Raw genomic sequence first — 17541 nt, 5'->3', positions numbered from 1 at the left:
TAATGTTTACTTCTTTTCATTGTGATAAAATATATATAACATAAAATTTTGTCATTTTAACCATTAAGTATGCAGTCCATTGGCATTAGTACTTTCACAATGTTGTGCAACCATCACCATTATCTATTTCCAAAGTTTTTTCCTCTGGTAATTTCTTTTCCCCCCTAGCTTTACTGAGACATATATAAGTGACATATATAACATTGTGTAAGTTTAAGGTGTACAGTTTGATACACTTATATATTGCAAAATGATCTCCACCATAGCCTTAGCTAACACCTCCTTCACATCACATAATTACCATTTGCTTTCTTCTAGTTTTACGGTTTCACTTCTTCTGTTTTAAGTCCTTAATCGATTTCAAATTAATTTTTGTGAGTGGTGTAAGATAGGGGTCCAATTTCATTCTTCTGCATGTGGTTATTCAGTTTTCCCAGTACCATTTATTGAAGAGATTATCCTTTCCCCATTGAGTTCTTTTGGTAATTTCTAACCTATTTTCTCTGTCTTTGAATTTACCTATTCTAGATATTTTGTTTAAGTGAAATCATAATATTTGTCCTTTTGTATCTGGCTTCTTTCATGTAGCATAATATTTTCAAAGTTCATTCATGTTGTATCATGTATCAGAACTTTGTTTCTTTTTATGTCTGAATAATATATCTGAATAATAATATTGTATAAATATATCACATTTTCTTTATCCCTTCTGTTGATGGACATTTGGACCTTTTGGCCATTTTGAAAAATGCTGCTATGAATATTTGTGACAAGTATCTGTTTGAGTCTCTGTTTTCAATTTTTTGGGGGGTATTTAGTGCCTAGGAGTGGAATTGCTGGATAACATGTTTAAGTTTTTAAGAAACCACCAAACTGTTTTCCACAGCAGCTGCACTATTCCATATTCCCACTACTAATGTATGAGGGTTCTAATTTCTCCACATTTCACCACCACTTAATATCTGTCTTTTGATTTTCATCATCGTAGTAGGTGTGAAGTGGTATCTCATTGTGATTTTGTTTTACATTTCCCTGATGGCTCTAATGATGTTAAACATCTTTTCATGTGCTTATTGGTCATTTTTATGTATTTGGAGAAATGTCTATTCATATCCTTTGCTCATTTTTATTTTACTTCTTTAAAAATCTTTATTGGAGTACAATTGCTTTACAGTGGTGTGTTAGTTTCTGCTTTATAACAAAGTGAATCAGCTATACATAAACATATATCCCCATCTTTGCTCATTTTAAAATTGGATTGTTTGTCTTATTATTGAGTTGTAAGTGTCCTTTTTTATATGGTAGATATAAATCCCTTACTAGATATGTGTTTTGCAAATGTTTTCCCCCATTCACTTCTTTTCACTTTCTTGATGATGTTCTTTGATTCACACACATTTTAAATTTTAATTATGTCCAATTTTTATATTTTTTCTTTCGTTTCTTGTGCTTTGGGGTCATATCTAGACAGAATTGCTTAACCCAAGGTTACGAAGCCTTATCACCATTTTTTCTTCTTATAGTTTTAGTTCCTGCAATTAATCTTTGATTCTCTTTTAGTTGCTTTTTGCATATGGTGTGAGGTAAGTTCCAACTAGATTATTTTACATGTAGATATCCACTTGTCCTAGCACCATTTGAAAAGACTATTTTTTCCCCAATGAATTGTGTTGGCACCTTGTTGAAAATCAGTTGACTGTAAATGTGATTTATTTTCTGTCTCTTAATTTTTTTCCATTGATCTGTATGCCTAACCTTTCACTAGTACCACAGTCTTTTTTTTTTAATCTTTTTTTTTTTTTAGATGTTGAGGGTAGGAGTTTATTAATTAATTAATTTATTTTTGCTGTGTTGGATCTTCGTTTCTATGCGAGGGCTTTCTCTAGTTGTGGCAAGCGGGGTCCACTCTTCATTGCGGTGCGCAGGCCTCTCACTCTCGCAGCCTCTCTCGTTGTGGAGCACAAGCTCCAGACGCGCAGGCTCAGTAGTTGTGGCTCATGGGCCTAGTTGCTCCGCAGCATGTGGGATCCTCCCACACCAGGGCTCAAACCCGTGTCCCCTGCATTAGCAGGCAGATTCTCAACCACTGCGCCATCAGGGAAGCCCCCACACTGTCTTGATTATGATAGCTTTGTAGTAAGTTTTTAAATTTTTATTTATTTATTTATTTTTGGCTGCATTGGGTCTTTGTTGCTGCGCGTGGGCTTTCTCTAGTTGCAGTGAGTGGGGGCTACTCTTCATTGCTACTCTTCATCGCGTGCTTCTCATTGTGGTAGCTTCTCTTGTTGCGGAGCACAGGCTCTAGGCACGTGGGCTTCAGTAACTGTGGCACACGGGCTCAGTAGTTGTGGCTCGTGGGCTCTAGAGTGCAGGCTCAGTAGTTGTGGCACATGGGCTTAGTGCTTCACAGCATGTGGGATCTTCCTGGATCAGGGCTTGAACCTGTGTCCACTGCATTGGCAGGTGGATTCTTGACCACTGTGCCACCAGGGAAGTCCTGTAGTAAGTTTTGAAACTGCAAAATATAAGTAAGCCCTTTGTACTTCATTTTCAAGATTGTTTTGCTATTCCGGGTCCTTGCTTTTTTATAGGAATTTTAGTTTGAGCTTGTTAATTTCTGCAAAGAAGGCAGCTGGGATTTTGATAGGAATTGTGTATAGTATGGGAGTTTTGCCATCTTAACAACATTAAGTCTTCCAATCCATGCACATTTACATAGGTCTTTCAAATTTTTTCCAACAATGTTTTGTAGCTTTTAGAGTATAAGATTCGCTCTTCTTTTGTTAAATTTATTCCCAAGTATTTTATTCTTTTTATGCTATTGTAAATGGAATTATTTTCTTAATTTCATTTTAGGTTGTCCATTGCTAGTGTGTAGAAATACAAGTGGTTTTTGAATATTGATCTTGTATCCTGTAATGTTGCTGAACTTGTTTATTTGGGCTAATCTTTTTTAGTGGGTTCCTTAGGATTTTCTACATATAAGATTATGTCGTTTGTGAATAGGATTAGATAGATTTGCTTCTTCCTTTCCAATATGGATGCCTTGGCTTTTCATCTCCCTCTCCCTCCCTCTGTTAACTGTCCTGGCTTGAATCTCTTACATGGAATAGAAGTGGTTTTTTTTTTTTTTTGTGGTATGCGGGCCTCTCACTGTTGTGGCCTCTCCCATTGCGGAGCACAGGCTCCGGACGCGCAGGCTCAGCGGCCATGGCTCACGGGCCCAGCCGCTCCGCGGCATGTGGGATCTTCCCAGACTGGGGCACGAACCCGTGTCCCCTGCATCGGCAGGCGGACTCTCAATCACTGCGCCACTAGGGAAGCCCCAGAATAGAAGTTTTAAGAGCAGACATCCTTGTCTTGTTTGTGATGTTCCTCTCTCCTGTCACCATCTCAACTGTGCCCCATTCTTCACTACTAGGAGAAGGGGCCCATCTTCCTGGGGTTCTTACTCCTAATTGCCTCACTGAGAGTTTTGGTCCCTTTGCCTCCTGCCTTGCTGTCCCTGCCCTCCTCCACACATCTTTCCTGAGGGCTCCTCTAATGAGCCAAGGTCAGAGCAGGCTCTTCCATGGGCAGCCTCCCCTTCCACTCTCTGTCCATCCTCCCTGGACTGTTGGTGTCCTGATAAAATCTCCATGCCTTTCCTTCTCAACTGTCCCAGAAGCTCCTGGTTTCTAGTAGAAATACCATGGTTCATTTATACCTTTCCCTGTTAATAGATGCTTAGGTTGTTGCCAGTGTTTATTCCTGCAAGCAAGACTGCAATGAATGTCCTTGTCTCCTTGGTCATTTGGACAAATGTCTCTCTAGGGTAGAGCCTGTGTTGAGTTGCTGGATCATAGAATGGGCATGGCTTTACCTTGTAATGGGTACTGCCATGTTGCCTTCCAAAGGGCTGTTCAATCTATCCTTCCTGTCTTGCCTCATGAAGCCTTTTTGATAGTCCCAGGCAGAGTTGCCACAGCCTTGCATCTGTGCTTTCCGTCGAGAGTCTACCTGCTGTATTGTTGTTGCTTCCCTGTTTGTCTCCCAACCAGACTGCAAACTCTTTAAGCGATTAATTTAACTTTTTGAAGAGGTTATATTTGCATTAGGTGCAAAATTGAAAACAGGTGCAAGGCCTTCATCCAATTTCTGTCTTTCCCCCAACTACCTCCCAGGATTGCTGATTTCTTATGTAGCCTTCCAGAAATATTTGGTGCACATATAAGCAACTAAGTATCTATGTGTTCTTTTCCCCCCTTTATTATTTATACCAACTGTAATTTACCACACACTGGTTGTAACCTGTTGTTTATGTTTAACAATGTATCTTAGACATTCTTCTATTGGAATGTAAAGATCCCCATTTCTTTTGTAGATATATAAATTTATTGAACTAGCCCTTTACTAATGGACATTAAAGTTGTTGCTGTAAGAGTAATGCTATAGGTCTCCCCTGGTGGCACAGTGGTTAAGAATCTGCCTGCCAATGCAGGGGACATGGGTTCAATCCCTGGTCCGGGAAGATCCCACATGCTGCGGAGCAACTAAGCCTGTGCTCTAGAGCCCAGGAGCCACAACTACTGAAGCTCGCATGCCTAGAGCCCATACTCCACAACAAGAGAAGCCACCACAATGGGAAGCCCACACACCGCAACGAAGAGTAGCCCCCCGCTCACCGCATCTAGAGAAAGCCCGTTCGCAGCAATGAAGACCCAATGCAGCCAAAAATAAATAAATAGATAAATAAATTTATAAAAAAAAGGAATAATGCTATAGTGAATAACCTTGTACATATGTCCTTATGTCCTTTCGTAGTACATATGATTCTGTCTGTAGGATAAATTCCTAGAAGTGGGATTTCTGGACCAATGGGTGTGTGCACATATAACTAAGGAATTGAGGTGAAATTCACATAACATAAAATTAACCATTTAAAAAACTTATTTATTTATTTATTTATGGCTGCATTGGGTCTTTGTTGCTGTGTGTGGGCTTTCTCTAGTTGCGACGAGTGGGGGCTACTTTTTGCTGCGGTGCGCGGGCTTCTCATTGCAGTGGCGTCTCTTGTTGCAGAGCACAGGCTCTAGGCGCGCAGGCCTCAGTAGTTGTGACACGCAGGCTCAGTAGTTGTGGCTTGTGGGCTCTAGAGCACAGGCTCAGTAGTTATGGTGCATGGGCTTGGTTGCTCCATGGCATGTGGGATCTTCCCAGACCAGGGATCGAACCCATGTCCCCTGCATTGGCGGGCAGATTCCTAACCATTGCACCACCAGGGAAGTCCCTAAAATTAACGATTTTAATGTGAACAGTTCAGTGACCTTTAGTACATTCACAACATTGTGCAACCACCACTTCTGTCCAGTTCTGAAATATTTCCTTTACTCCAAAATGAAACCCTATATCCATTAAGCAGTTACTCCCCATCCCTTCCTCCTCTGCCCCTGGCAACCACCAGTCTGCATTTCATATCTATGGATTTAACTATTCTGGATATTTCATATAAATACAGTCATACAGTCTGTGGCATTTTGTGTCTGGCTTCTTTCACTTAGCATAATGTTTTCAAGGTTCGTCCATGTTGTAGATGTATGAGTTTTAGCTTTATTCCTTTTTATGGGTGAAAAATAGTCCATTGTATGTAAATATCACAATTTGTGATATCACAATTTGTTTATCCATTCATCCATTGTAGGACATTTGGTTTGTTTCCATCAACTTTACAGATATTAGGGAAATAGTCCTTTGATTGTGGCATGAGTTGGTAATATTTTCCCTAGTCTGTCTTTCCGTGAACATTTTGCTTGCCTACCATATGCATTGTCCTAGGTGCTGGAGCTGTATTCGTAAACAAGAGACTCAAGGCTGCCCTTCTGGAATTTGTTCTAATAGGGGGATGCCAGGAGACAATATACAAATAATCAAGATAATTTTCAGTTATAGAGGGAAGCAGAACAGGCTCTTGTGATTATGGTGAGTGGGTGGTGAGCTGGGAGTGTGCTTATACAGAAAGCTGAGTGGAAGATGATAATTTGCAGACACAAAAGGCAAGATGGCCATTCAAATCACTGGGAATGAAGAACTCAAAGGCCACAAGGGAGGTTGAACCCAGCATATTTGGGGCAGTGGAAGGAGGCCAGTGGAGCTGAGTGTAGTGATCAAGGGGAGAGGTACAAGGTGAAGTTGGGAGGGGGGCAGGGGCCAGATCCTGAGCATCTAGCCTGCCATGTGGAGTGTAGATTTCATACTAAGTATGATGGGAAGCCTCAGGAGAGTAATAAGTAGGAAGTTATTATTATATCATAAGTATTTTTCCAAGTCATTAAAAATTATTTGAGAATTTTAATGACTGCTTACATTTCATGGCTATGTATAAACCATAATTTGTTAAACTCGTTGGAAATATTTGGTTTTTTTCTCCCCACTGATTTTGAATCTTATAAAATCTTGATGGACAAATCTATAATTTTGATTGCCTTCTTAGGCTATTTTCCTACAAGCAGATTTTATGAACAGTTTTTAAAGGTGTTTGATACATGAAATTTAACAGCCCTCTGGGGTGTGCTTTTGTGTTACAGAGTGTGTTAACGACAGCTACTGGTTTGGGAGAGATAGAAACTGTGAATACTGCTTTGATGAACCCCTGCTGAAAAGAACTGATAAATACCGGACTTACAGCAAGAAGCACTTTCGGATCTTCAGAGTAGGTGGCAAATATCCATACATTTGGGAGAACTGGTCATCTAGACATCACTCTTAGTTGTCTCCCCACTGAAACACTCCACCAGTAAAACTTTGAAATAAAATGTTTTCTGTTTTAGGAAATGGGTCCTAAAAACTCTTACATCGCCTACATAGAAGATCACAGTGGGAATGGAACCTTTGTAAATAAAGATCTTGTAGGGAAAGGAAGACGCCTTCCTTTGAATAACAATTCTGAAATTGCACTTTCAGTATGGAGTAATAAAGGTAATATTATTGTCTTCTGGTTACTGGAATTTTTTCTTCCTGTATAAAAGGAAAAATGACATTGTGTCCTTTTCAGAGTGTGGTTAGGTACATAAAGTAAGTAGGTTAGTATTCAAGATTCACCTCAATCCTAGTTGCATTTTTTTTTTTTTTTTTCCAATACACGGGCTTCTCACTGCTGTGGCCTCTCCCGTTGCGGAGCACAGTCTCCAGATGTGCAGGCTCTGGACGCGCAGGCTCAGCAGCCATGGCTCACGGGCCCAGTCACTCCACGGCATGTGGGATCTTCCCGGACTGGGGCATGAACCCGTGTCCCCTGCATCGGCAGGCGGACTCTCAACCACTGTGCCACCAGGGAAGCCCCCTAGTTGCATTTTTTAACAATCAAAAGTTCTATCAAGACAGATTTTCTAAGGTTTAATTGGTTTGATTAGTTTTATTTAAAGCCATATGCTTTAAATTATCATTTTGCTTAGTTATCATTCATTAATTGATTCACTTTTATCACATCTGTCTTAGCTATCTATGAGTTGTTATTTTAGGCCATTAGTTCATCCCTTCCCCCTCTTTTTCTCTTCCTTCCTTATTCTTCCCTTTCTTTATTCCTTTCGGTCATTAATTTCTGCATATATTTATTGAACTATTATATATAACCCGGCATTAGGCTATGGGTTTTTCTGTAACAATCTCAATTTAGACCTTCCACCTTCTTAAATATGACGTGGTTATCCTTTGAAAGTGGAGATGTTTATCATCATTATCAGGTAGTATTTTATAAGCATTTATTCCTAAAACTTCATGAATATCACATCTAAAATGAACAGTTGTCATTTGGTGTGAATAAAAACAACCTACAGAATTAAATATAGCTCACAGTGATTTTGAAATCTTGGACACGAGGAATACTCTCGTTTCTTTAATTTGAAAAAAAACTCACAACTTCCCAAAACTATCTGAGAGTTGAGCGGCTTGGAATGGTATGTGTTTGTGTGGATAACACCTTAAAAATATAGATTCCCAGAGGCACTGTCCCATAAATCCTGATCCACTAGTTCCAGGGATTTAAAAAATCCTGCCCAGGTGATTCTCATGCAACCAGTCTTCAGACTGGCATCTCAGAATTATGGCTATTCTGGACATCCTGTAGTACATTTTATGATTGCCTTAGTTTCTCCTGTTTTCTAACTTTTATTTCCTGTCTGATAATTATAGTCAGGACAGCTGCACAGGCTTTTGCTGTTTGTGAGCACCTGGTTGAGGTGGGCAACTGGTTGCTGAAATGTGGCCTGTCCTCTACTTGACAAGTGGTGTGCCATCTTTTTCTAATTGTTCTATCTGAAGGGCACCTTTTCTTATTTGAACAAAAGTGTTATGTGATCTGAAGCTGGCCGTGATGGAAATCGATCAAACTGGTACTCTGGGGCTTCCCTGGTGGCGCAGTGGTTGAGAGTCCGCCTGCCGATGCAGGGGACACGGGTTCGTGCCCCGGTCCGGGAAGATCCCACATGCCGTGGAGCGGCTGGGCCCGTGAGCCATGGCCGCTGAGCCTGCGTGTCCGGAGCCTGTGCTCCACAATGGGAGAGGCCACAACAGTGAGAGGCCTGTGTACCACAAAAACAAAACAAAACAAAACAAAACTGGTACTCTGCAGACTGATTCAGCCTATTGACATTCTTTTAGGCCTTTGCTGATGTTTTGTGCTTTAATGTGAAAATCCAGTTTTCTTTGAGAAGATGGAATATCTGGCCATACTTGAGCATATTATCCCTAATTTGAGGATTTGCAGGTGCTAAGTAGAGACTTCCTCCTTTAGATGGATGATGTTTTCCTGTTCAAGTCTCCACTGCTCCATATCTTACACTCACTCCAGCCTTACCTGTGTGTATGACCTTCCTGGCTTGTGTAGGCAACTGAGTTTACAGCCCCTGAAGTAGACCTCGACACTTGGGAAAATACATCTCCAGAGCCCCTCAAATTCCCTGATTCTCAAGTGTCACTGTAACATCTGGGTTCATCAGTATCAATAAGCAGGGAGGAACGGTTGTATCCTAGGTAGCCAGCAGGTCTCATTCATTAGGCAGCTGTCTGCCTTTGGGGACCAGCCTGGATTGAAGCATGCTGAGCTGGTTCAGATTTAAATGCCAGAGACTGGATCTCTAGGTTACTCCAGGGAGGTCAGGACCCATCACCTGAAATCTGAGAAACTCAAGGGTCTTAACAAATTTCACTCTTTCCAGATATTATAGGCAGTAGAAAATTTACCACTTCGTAGAACTGGAATGTTTGATAACTGATTGCAGGTTTGGCCCAATGGATGGTTAAATTATGAAATGAGCAGTTTTTTGGTTTTCTTTTTCTGAGTTACAGGCCGAATAATGAAGAAATAAAGGGGATTTTTTTGGAAAGTGTTATTTAGTTAATTTTACAAGTAAGTTCAAGGTGGCTTGCACTATAAAATACCAGCTAGGTAAAGGTAGCAATGGTTGAGAGAAGATAATACTAGTATGTGACCTCTGGCTTGATTCTTTTGGGATATTTACTTGCCTAGAACATATTTTCTAGATTCAAACTAATTGCCTTTTGCTTCTGGGCCTGAGCAATTGATAACTGTTCTGAGGTCAAAGAATAAGAATAGCATTTATGTATGAGTTTCCTGCATTATAGTGAGAATGATGCTGTGTGTTTCCATTGTGGAATGAAGCTTGTCTGTCATCATTTTTCAAGGGTTTCACGACATGCATTAGCCTAGCTAAATGATTTCTTTGGTGTTAGATGTTAAATGGAATTAAGAACGATTGTCTTATATTCCATATGTTTACTAAGTTATAGGACCATTTATCTTTTCTTTATCAAATGGATTAATGAGACCTATTTCTGCCATTTTTTCCTTAGTTTTTGTATTTTTTGATCTGACTGTAGATGATCAGTCAGTTTATCCCAAGGAATTAAGAGACGAATACATCATGTCCAAAACTCTTGGAAGGTAATTTTTTTTTTCTTATGGAACTTGCACTTAATTTCTTTCTAAACTTTTGTCATTGGTTAGTTTTTTGTTCCTGGTTTTATGGCATTCATTATGTATTCATAACATTTGTAGGGTACTTATTTGTGATAGATATGTTATTGACTTATAATGATCAGTTGAGTAGTTTTTCTTTATAAATTTTATTGGTGATAACTTTTTAAAAGCAGTTTTATTGAGATATAACTTGCATACCATACAATTCACCCATTAAAAAATATACAGTTCAGTGGTTTTTAGTATATTCACAGAGCTGTGAAGCCTTTACCACAATCAATTTTAGAACATTTTCATTACCTTCCATAAAGAAACATTTACTGCATTTCTTTTTTTTTTTTTTTAATTTTATCTTATCTTTGTCTGCGTTGGGTCTTTGTTGCTGCACACAGGCTTTCTCTAGTTGCGGCAAGGGGGTGCTGCTCTTCATTGCGGTGTGTGGGCTTCTCACTGAGGTGGCTTCTCTTATTGAGGAGCACGGGCTCTAGGTGTGAGGGCTTCAGTAGTTGTGGCATGTGGGCTCAGTAGTTGTGGCTCACGGGCTCTAGAACGCAGGCTCAGTAGTTGTGGCGCATGGGCTTAGTTGCTCTGCAGCATGTGGGATCTTCCCAGGCCAGGGCTCCAAACCATGTCCCCTGCATTGGCAGGCGGATTCTTAACCACTGCACCACCAGGGACGTCCCAGCAGTGGTTTCTTAAACGGCACCGAAAGCGCAAGCAACGAAAGAAAAAAATAGAAAAATTAGACTTCGTCAAATTTTAAAACTTTTGCCTCAAAAGACACTATCAAGAGAGTGAAATGCAAGCCATAAAATGAGAGAAAATACTGCAAATGATATATCTAATAAGAATCTAGTATTTAGAATAAAGAACTTTTACAACTCAACAACAAAAAGGTAACCCAATTTAAAAATGGGCAAAGGACATTTCTCCAAAGAAGATACAGAAATGGCCAAAAACCACTTGAGAAGATACTCAGCATCATTAGTCATTAGGGAAGTGCAAATCAAAACCACAATGAGATGCTGCTTCACACCCATTAGGATGGCCATAATAAAGAGATGGAAAGTGACATGTGTTTGTGAGGATGCGGAGAAATTGGCACCCTTATGCACTGCTGTTGGGAATGTAAAATGGTGCAGCCACTGTGGGAAATAGTTTGATGTTTTCTCAAAAAGTTAAACAATTACCATATGACGCAGTAATTCCCCTTGTTAGGTATATACCCCCCAGATTGAAAACAGATGTTCAACAAAAACTTGTGCACGGACAGTTCACTGCAGCTCTATTCACAGTAGCGAAAAGGTGGGAACAACCTAAGTGTCCATCAACAAAAGAATGGATACACAAAATGTGATATATCCATAAAATGGGCTATTATTTAGCTATAAAAAGGAATGGAATACTGATACATGCTACCGCATGGGTGAACCTTCAAAACATTCCAAGTGAAAGAAGTCAGACACAAAAGACCACATAGTGTATGATTCCACTGATGCGAGATATTCTGAGCAGGCAAATCCATAGAGAGAGAAAGCAGATTAGAGGTTGCCAGGGGCTGGGGGCAGGGAAAAAGGAGAGTGAACACTTAATGGGTTTGGGGTTTCCATTTGTGCTGATGAAAAATTTCCAGAACTGGATAGAGGTGGTGGCTGCACAACATTGTGGATGTACTTAATGCCACTGAATTGTACACTTTAAAATGATTATAATGGCATGTAAAGCAACTATACACCAATAAAAAAAAAAAAGAATCTTTAAGATAAAGCAAAAAAAAAACCCCACAAAACAAAAACAAAAAAAATAAAATGCGATTTTTGTTCATGTTAATAGGATTGACAAAAAAGAATGATCACAGTGGCAAATTTTGTTATGTATATACACAATACATAGTAAAAAAGATGTCTTGGCCACCCCCTCACCCCATCCCCCAACCCACAGTGGTTAGAAAAGTCTACTTGCGGCAGGTAATGGGTGACTGATGCTTGATTAACTGTACTGGGTGTCATCCTGGGTAGCAGTCCTCCTCCATTTTAGCATCCCAATTAATTGCAAATCTTCAGGAGCTTGCTGCAAGCAGATTCATGGTGCACTTTTGGTTTCTTATGTATTGTGGTTTTATTTTGGGTGCAATTCATGGCATCAACTGCTTACGCACTTCCTTTGAAGACAGAGGATAAGAAAGAAGAGAAATGGATCAGTGAAAGTAATTCATTTGCAGTTGCTGTTTACTATTACTTGTTTCAGGCACTCATTTTTAACTTGGACTTGGTTGTATTTGGTCTTTCTCTGGCCCCTGGGATAAATCATTTCTCTCTGATTTGTTCTTAGTGTCTTTCTGAGAGTTTCACAGTCTGGGGTGACAGCAAGACCTAAGTCTATATGACTCAGCTCAAAAAGTGGCATTTGGAGCTGACTCAGTGTTGCTGGATGGTCCCTATTCACTTATGCCTTTGACATTTTACACTGGTGAGGTTTCTGAAAACAGAGACAATGAGCTGTCTTTAACTCGAAATGGTTGAGGCCAGTTCAGGAGTGGTGGGTCTCAGGATTAAAAACATTTTGACAGTCACGTCACTTGCTGTGTTTTTCCCTGTAGTGGCGCCTGTGGTGAGGTGAAGCTAGCTTTCGAGAGGAAGACGTGTAAGAAAGTAGCCATAAAGATCATCAGCAAAAGGAAGTTTGCTATTGGCTCCGAGAGAGAGGCAGTAAGTACCCTTGTTTGTGGCTGTTTGGTCATTCTTAACACTTCTTACCTTCCCCAAATAATTTTAGAGTGGTGATTTTCAATGTCAGGAAGGATTTATTGCTCAGAATTTTTATCAAAAAACATTGAAAATTTTTGAGTATATTCAACTAATCTAAACACTTACTTATGGATAATTTGGTTCCAAAAATATTTGGTTATACATTATAATACACATAGCAGGAACTTGTTTTTGCTTTTTTTTCCCCTTCCAAGTTGTTACAAAACTGTTTTTACAATAAATGAAAGGAAATTAGGAAAAAAAAAAAATCCAGCCATATCCCCACCACTGTAACCCCACAGCTGTTTTCAGTTTTCTCCTTCCTTCTAGTCTTTGTTCCTATGAATTTCTATTTCTAGATGGTTGAGATCATATTGTGTATACAATTTTGCTTTTTCACATAAACATTAATATATATTCTTTTCCCTAATATATCCTTTTTGATGATCGAGTCTCTGTTTCACCAATTTTATCATAATTTATTCAACCATTTCTCTGGTTGATCATTTAGATAAATTAGGTCATTTAGGTAATTTCTAATTCTTTGCTCTTCCTGATAACGTGGCAATGAATACCTTCATGTTTATAGATTTTTAAAAATCTTAATTAAATTATTTTAATAGTCTCTTTATATGGTAACCATTCATTTTATTACATTTTCTGTAATACACGCTTATGCGTTGCTGAAGTGGCCAAGTGTATTTGTCTTTCAACACATGACCCAACAAAGTAATGTAAAACATAGCCTCTAATCACGTTTTCCTTTGTGGCCAGCTGTTTCTGGCTATTATACTCTAACATTCTTTAAAGATCAATTTCTTTTTTTTTTTCTCCCTAGACAATGCCATTCTCACACAGCAAGAGGAATTTCCTTTCAGTGTTCACATTGTTATAGATCTTTCCCCTGTGATTCTGGATTTGTTTCCCATTTTGGGGGGAAGAAAATAACCTACCAGATTCTTAATGACTTGGAGCACAATTTTACTTCTTAATTTCATCTTTCAAATCCTATCGGACTCTTTAGACCTCTCCATCATCAGAGTACACCCGGATTTGGTAATAAGTTTACCAGCTTACAGGAAGAGGCAGGTTTTTAAAATTAAACATCTGGGTTTCTTCGCTGAAGTCCATTTTACATAAATATGTAATTCTATATCCTCTTTGCTTGTGGAGGGTGTAGCCCGTGAGGTTGAGTAACTCGAGTCATCCTTTTGGAATTGTAACAGAGAGGAACTTCGCTACCCTGAAGCCTCCTCTCCTTAGAGTCTCAGTAAATATCTCAGCTTGCACTTGAAATTGGAACCTGGGTCTGCTCTATTATTAGAACTGTGACTTGACGTTTTCTTTACACATTTTAATTGAATACCTTCTTGTCTATGGTTTTTGTTTGTTGTATCATTTTTATGAATGTAAGCAATTCCTCAGTTGATGAGACAAGAAGAGCTTACCAGGTCAGTGTGAGAACAGTGGAAACACACTTTGTTTCTGGTTGTGGGAACTGCAGCAAGTGGCTTCCTTTCTCTGAGCCTCAGTTGTTCCATCTGTGAAACTGGGATACTTTTAGAACCCAGTTCACTTGGATTATGAGGCTTACGTGAGATGACCCATTTAAATAAAGAGCTTGGCATAGAGCCTGGTCTTATTGAATGCTTACTATTTGCCAAGCATTTTGTAGGGTGATTTTAGGTGAGTTGTGTAATTCATCCACCTCTGTGCCTTGATTTCTCTGTATGAATAGTGGTGACTTTGGAACTCAGGCAGCCTTTTTTTTTTTTTTAAATCAATTAATTAATTAATTTAGTTTTGGCTACGTTGGGTCTTCGTTGCTGCGCGAGGGCTTTTTCTAGTTGTGGCGAGCAGGGGTTACTCTTAATTGTGGTGCGTGGGCTTCTCATTGCGGTGGCTTCTCCTGTTGAGGAGCATGGGCTCTAGGCAGGCGGGCTTCAGTAGTTGTGGCGTGAAGGCTCAGTAGTTGTGGCTCGCGGGCTCTAGAGCACAGGCTCAGTAGTTGTGGCGCACGGGCTTAGTTGCTCCGCGGCATGTGGGATCTTCCTGGACCAGGGCTCAAACCCATGTACCCCGCATTGGCAGGCAGATTCTTTTTTTTTTTGCGGTACACGGGCCTCTCACTGTTGTGGCCTCTCCCATTGCGGAGCACAGGCTCCGGACGCACAGGCTCAGCGGCCATGGTTCACGGGCCCAGCCGCTCTGCGGCATGTGGGATCTTCCTGGACCGGGGCATGAACCCGTGTCTCCTGCCTCAGCAGGCAGACTCTCAACCACTGCGCCACCAGGGAAGCCCTCTTTTTTTTTTTTTTTTAATAAATTTATTTATTTATTTGTTTTTATTTTTGGCTCTATTGGGTCTTTGTTGCTGTGCGCGGGCTTTCTCTAGTTGTGGTGAGTGGGGGCTATGTTCGTTGCGGTGCGCGGGCTTCTCATTGTGGTGGCTTCTCTTGTTGCAGAGCACGGGCTCTAGGCATGAGGGCTTCAGTAGTTGTGGCTCTCGGGCTCTAGGGCGCAGGTTCAGTAGTTGTGGCGCACAGGCTTAGTTGCTCCGCGGCATGTGAGATCTTCCTGGACCAGGGCTCGAAGCCGTGTCCCCTTCATTGGCAGGTGGATTCTTAACCACTGCGCCACCAGGGAAGCCCCGGCAGGCAGATTCTTAACCACTGCGCCACCAGGGAAGTCCAGGCAGCCTTTACTCAGCTAAATTGAACTGTAAATATTTTCTGAATATTGGTTATCATTATTACTAATAAACTCTAATGTTATTTTTTCAAAGGATCCAGCACTCAATGTTGAAACAGAAATAGAAATTTTGAAAAAACTAAATCATGTAAGTACTGCCATAAAAAATGACCCATACTTAAATTCATTTATGTCAAAATATGGGGAGAGTGCAAAGCACTTCAGTGTAATAAAGCTAGTATTAACCTGGGTTCCTTAATTGTGTGTGTGTACGTGTGTGTTTGTGTGTGTATGCATGCATGCGTTTAGCTATCATTTAGCTGGGAAGAGCTTTACCCTGAAATTTTGAAAGGAGAATACTTTTTTTTTTTAACATCTTTATTAGAGTATAATTGTTTTCCAATGTTCTGTTAGTTTCTGCTGTATAACAAAGTGAATCAGCTATACATATACATATATCCCCATATCCCCTCCCTGTTGCGTCTCCCTCCCACCCTCCCTATCCCAGCCCTCTAGGTGGTCACAAAGCACTGAGCTGATCTCCCTGTGCTATGCGGCTGCTTCCCACTAGCTATCTGTTTTACATTTGGTAGTGTATATATTGTCTATGCCACTCTCTTACTTTGTCCCAGCTTACCCTTCCCCCTCCCCGTGAAAGGACAATACTTTATAAAGATTTTTATGATTAAACAATTATGTGATATTTCCACTGAGTTAGTTCTGGACCAAAAGACACAGTAAGTCTCCTAAATATAATGTCTTATGGGTGCTTGATTAACTGATTATGTTTGTGGAGACAATGCTCATTTGATACATTTTGTTTAATTATACCTGAAATTTTCACAACTCTAAATACCTCTTGATGGTGCCGATTTCCATTCACCTCAGTTGGAATAAATCAAATGAATCCAGGGGTATCCAATAAGTACGACAACATCCTGGATGATTAAACGGTGCCTGTGGCCTCATTGAGTATAAATAGTTCTTGTCTTTTTTGTGCAGTGATGACCTTGTCTCAATGGAAAGAACCTAAAGATGTGAGAAGAGAAAGTTGTACTAGTGGGACTGATCCCATCTTCCTTTTTATTCTTTCTGTTTTGTCATTAATTCATGGGCCCCCATGCAGTCCTGAGCTAGGTAGGCACTGGAGTTAAACTTGAAATGAAACCTTCAGTCTGTCCAGCTAAGGATTGTCTGATTCTGGTTCTTAACCTCCAAACAACAAAAGGTTTCTTCTCCCTTCTCTGACCTGCTCAGACCGTCCTAACAGCAAATAGAAACTAAGAACAACATCACAGGGACACAGTAATTCAATAGCTTCCTTTAGAACTCGTGATGGATCCGAAAACCCATAAGAATGTGAGTGGCTGACCTTCCTGCTTGACTTTCTTCTAATGCCCTTGCAACTTCTTCCTCTTCCCTGCATTCACCTCCTTTTTCCATGGGATCTGGAATCTTGTTAAAGAGAGGAGTCCTCTAATTTTCTGGGGTGGTGTTGCTTCAAACATCCCCCAAAGGTAAACACTTAGAATCCTCAGAGAATTTTCTCTGATGTCAGAAGATCACCAAACGTAACATTTATACAAATCCAATGTCCGCTTCAGAGGAGAAGAATTTAAAACCCTAAAAGAGATCTTTGGAGGTATTTGTTGGCAATTTACAGGGGCACTTGAAAGCCCTTGGGAATTAAAGATGGGCTCATGAGTGCATTTTGATGTTTGGGGACATCTTTGGGGACAAAGATGGGCTCATGAGTATGTTTTGATGTTTGGGGACAATGAGTAGAGCCTAGCAGAGTCCAATAGACCCTGGCCTTTGGAGTCCGGTGTTGATTTATCAATTGTCAAATGTTTGTTGTGCCAGCCTGTTTTCTAGGCTCCGGGCAGTGAGCACAGATGGACTTGGTCATCCCTCCTCTTATGTGGCTTCAGTGTAGTGGGAAGACAGACCTGGGTTCCCATCCTTGCTCTAAGCATGTCATTTCACTTTGCAGAGCCTCTATTCCCTCATCTGTACAGTGGAGACAGTAGGATACTTACCTCAAAGGTCAGTGTGAGACTTGAATGAGATGTGTTCATAAAGGTTCAGCACAGGGAACACACTAGGGGAATGACAGTGATCAGTAATTCC

General features: G+C 40.3%; 1 protein-coding gene across 1 annotated transcript in view; it reads left to right on the top strand.

Annotated features, from left to right (window-relative positions):
* CHEK2 (checkpoint kinase 2) overlaps positions 1–17541 on the top strand; it is a gene marked incomplete at its 3' end in the record, with an annotated part of 41690 nt that overhangs the window by 3615 nt on the left and 20534 nt on the right. The window contains exons 3-7 of the mRNA XM_082667928.1: positions 6564–6688; positions 6807–6954; positions 9847–9937; positions 12573–12681; positions 15506–15559. Of these exons, the coding sequence (XP_082524054.1) occupies positions 6564–6688; positions 6807–6954; positions 9847–9937; positions 12573–12681; positions 15506–15559 (527 nt within the window). The remainder of the gene's footprint in view (positions 1–6563; positions 6689–6806; positions 6955–9846; positions 9938–12572; positions 12682–15505; positions 15560–17541) is intronic.

The sequence above is a fragment of the Grampus griseus genome (genome assembly GCF_964374135.1).
Source record: "Grampus griseus genome assembly, chromosome: 12".
In the NCBI taxonomy this organism is placed as follows: domain Eukaryota; kingdom Metazoa; phylum Chordata; class Mammalia; order Artiodactyla; family Delphinidae; genus Grampus; species Grampus griseus.
The sequence above is the reverse complement of the archived record's forward strand: the minus strand, read 5'-3'. Positions and strand labels throughout refer to the sequence as shown.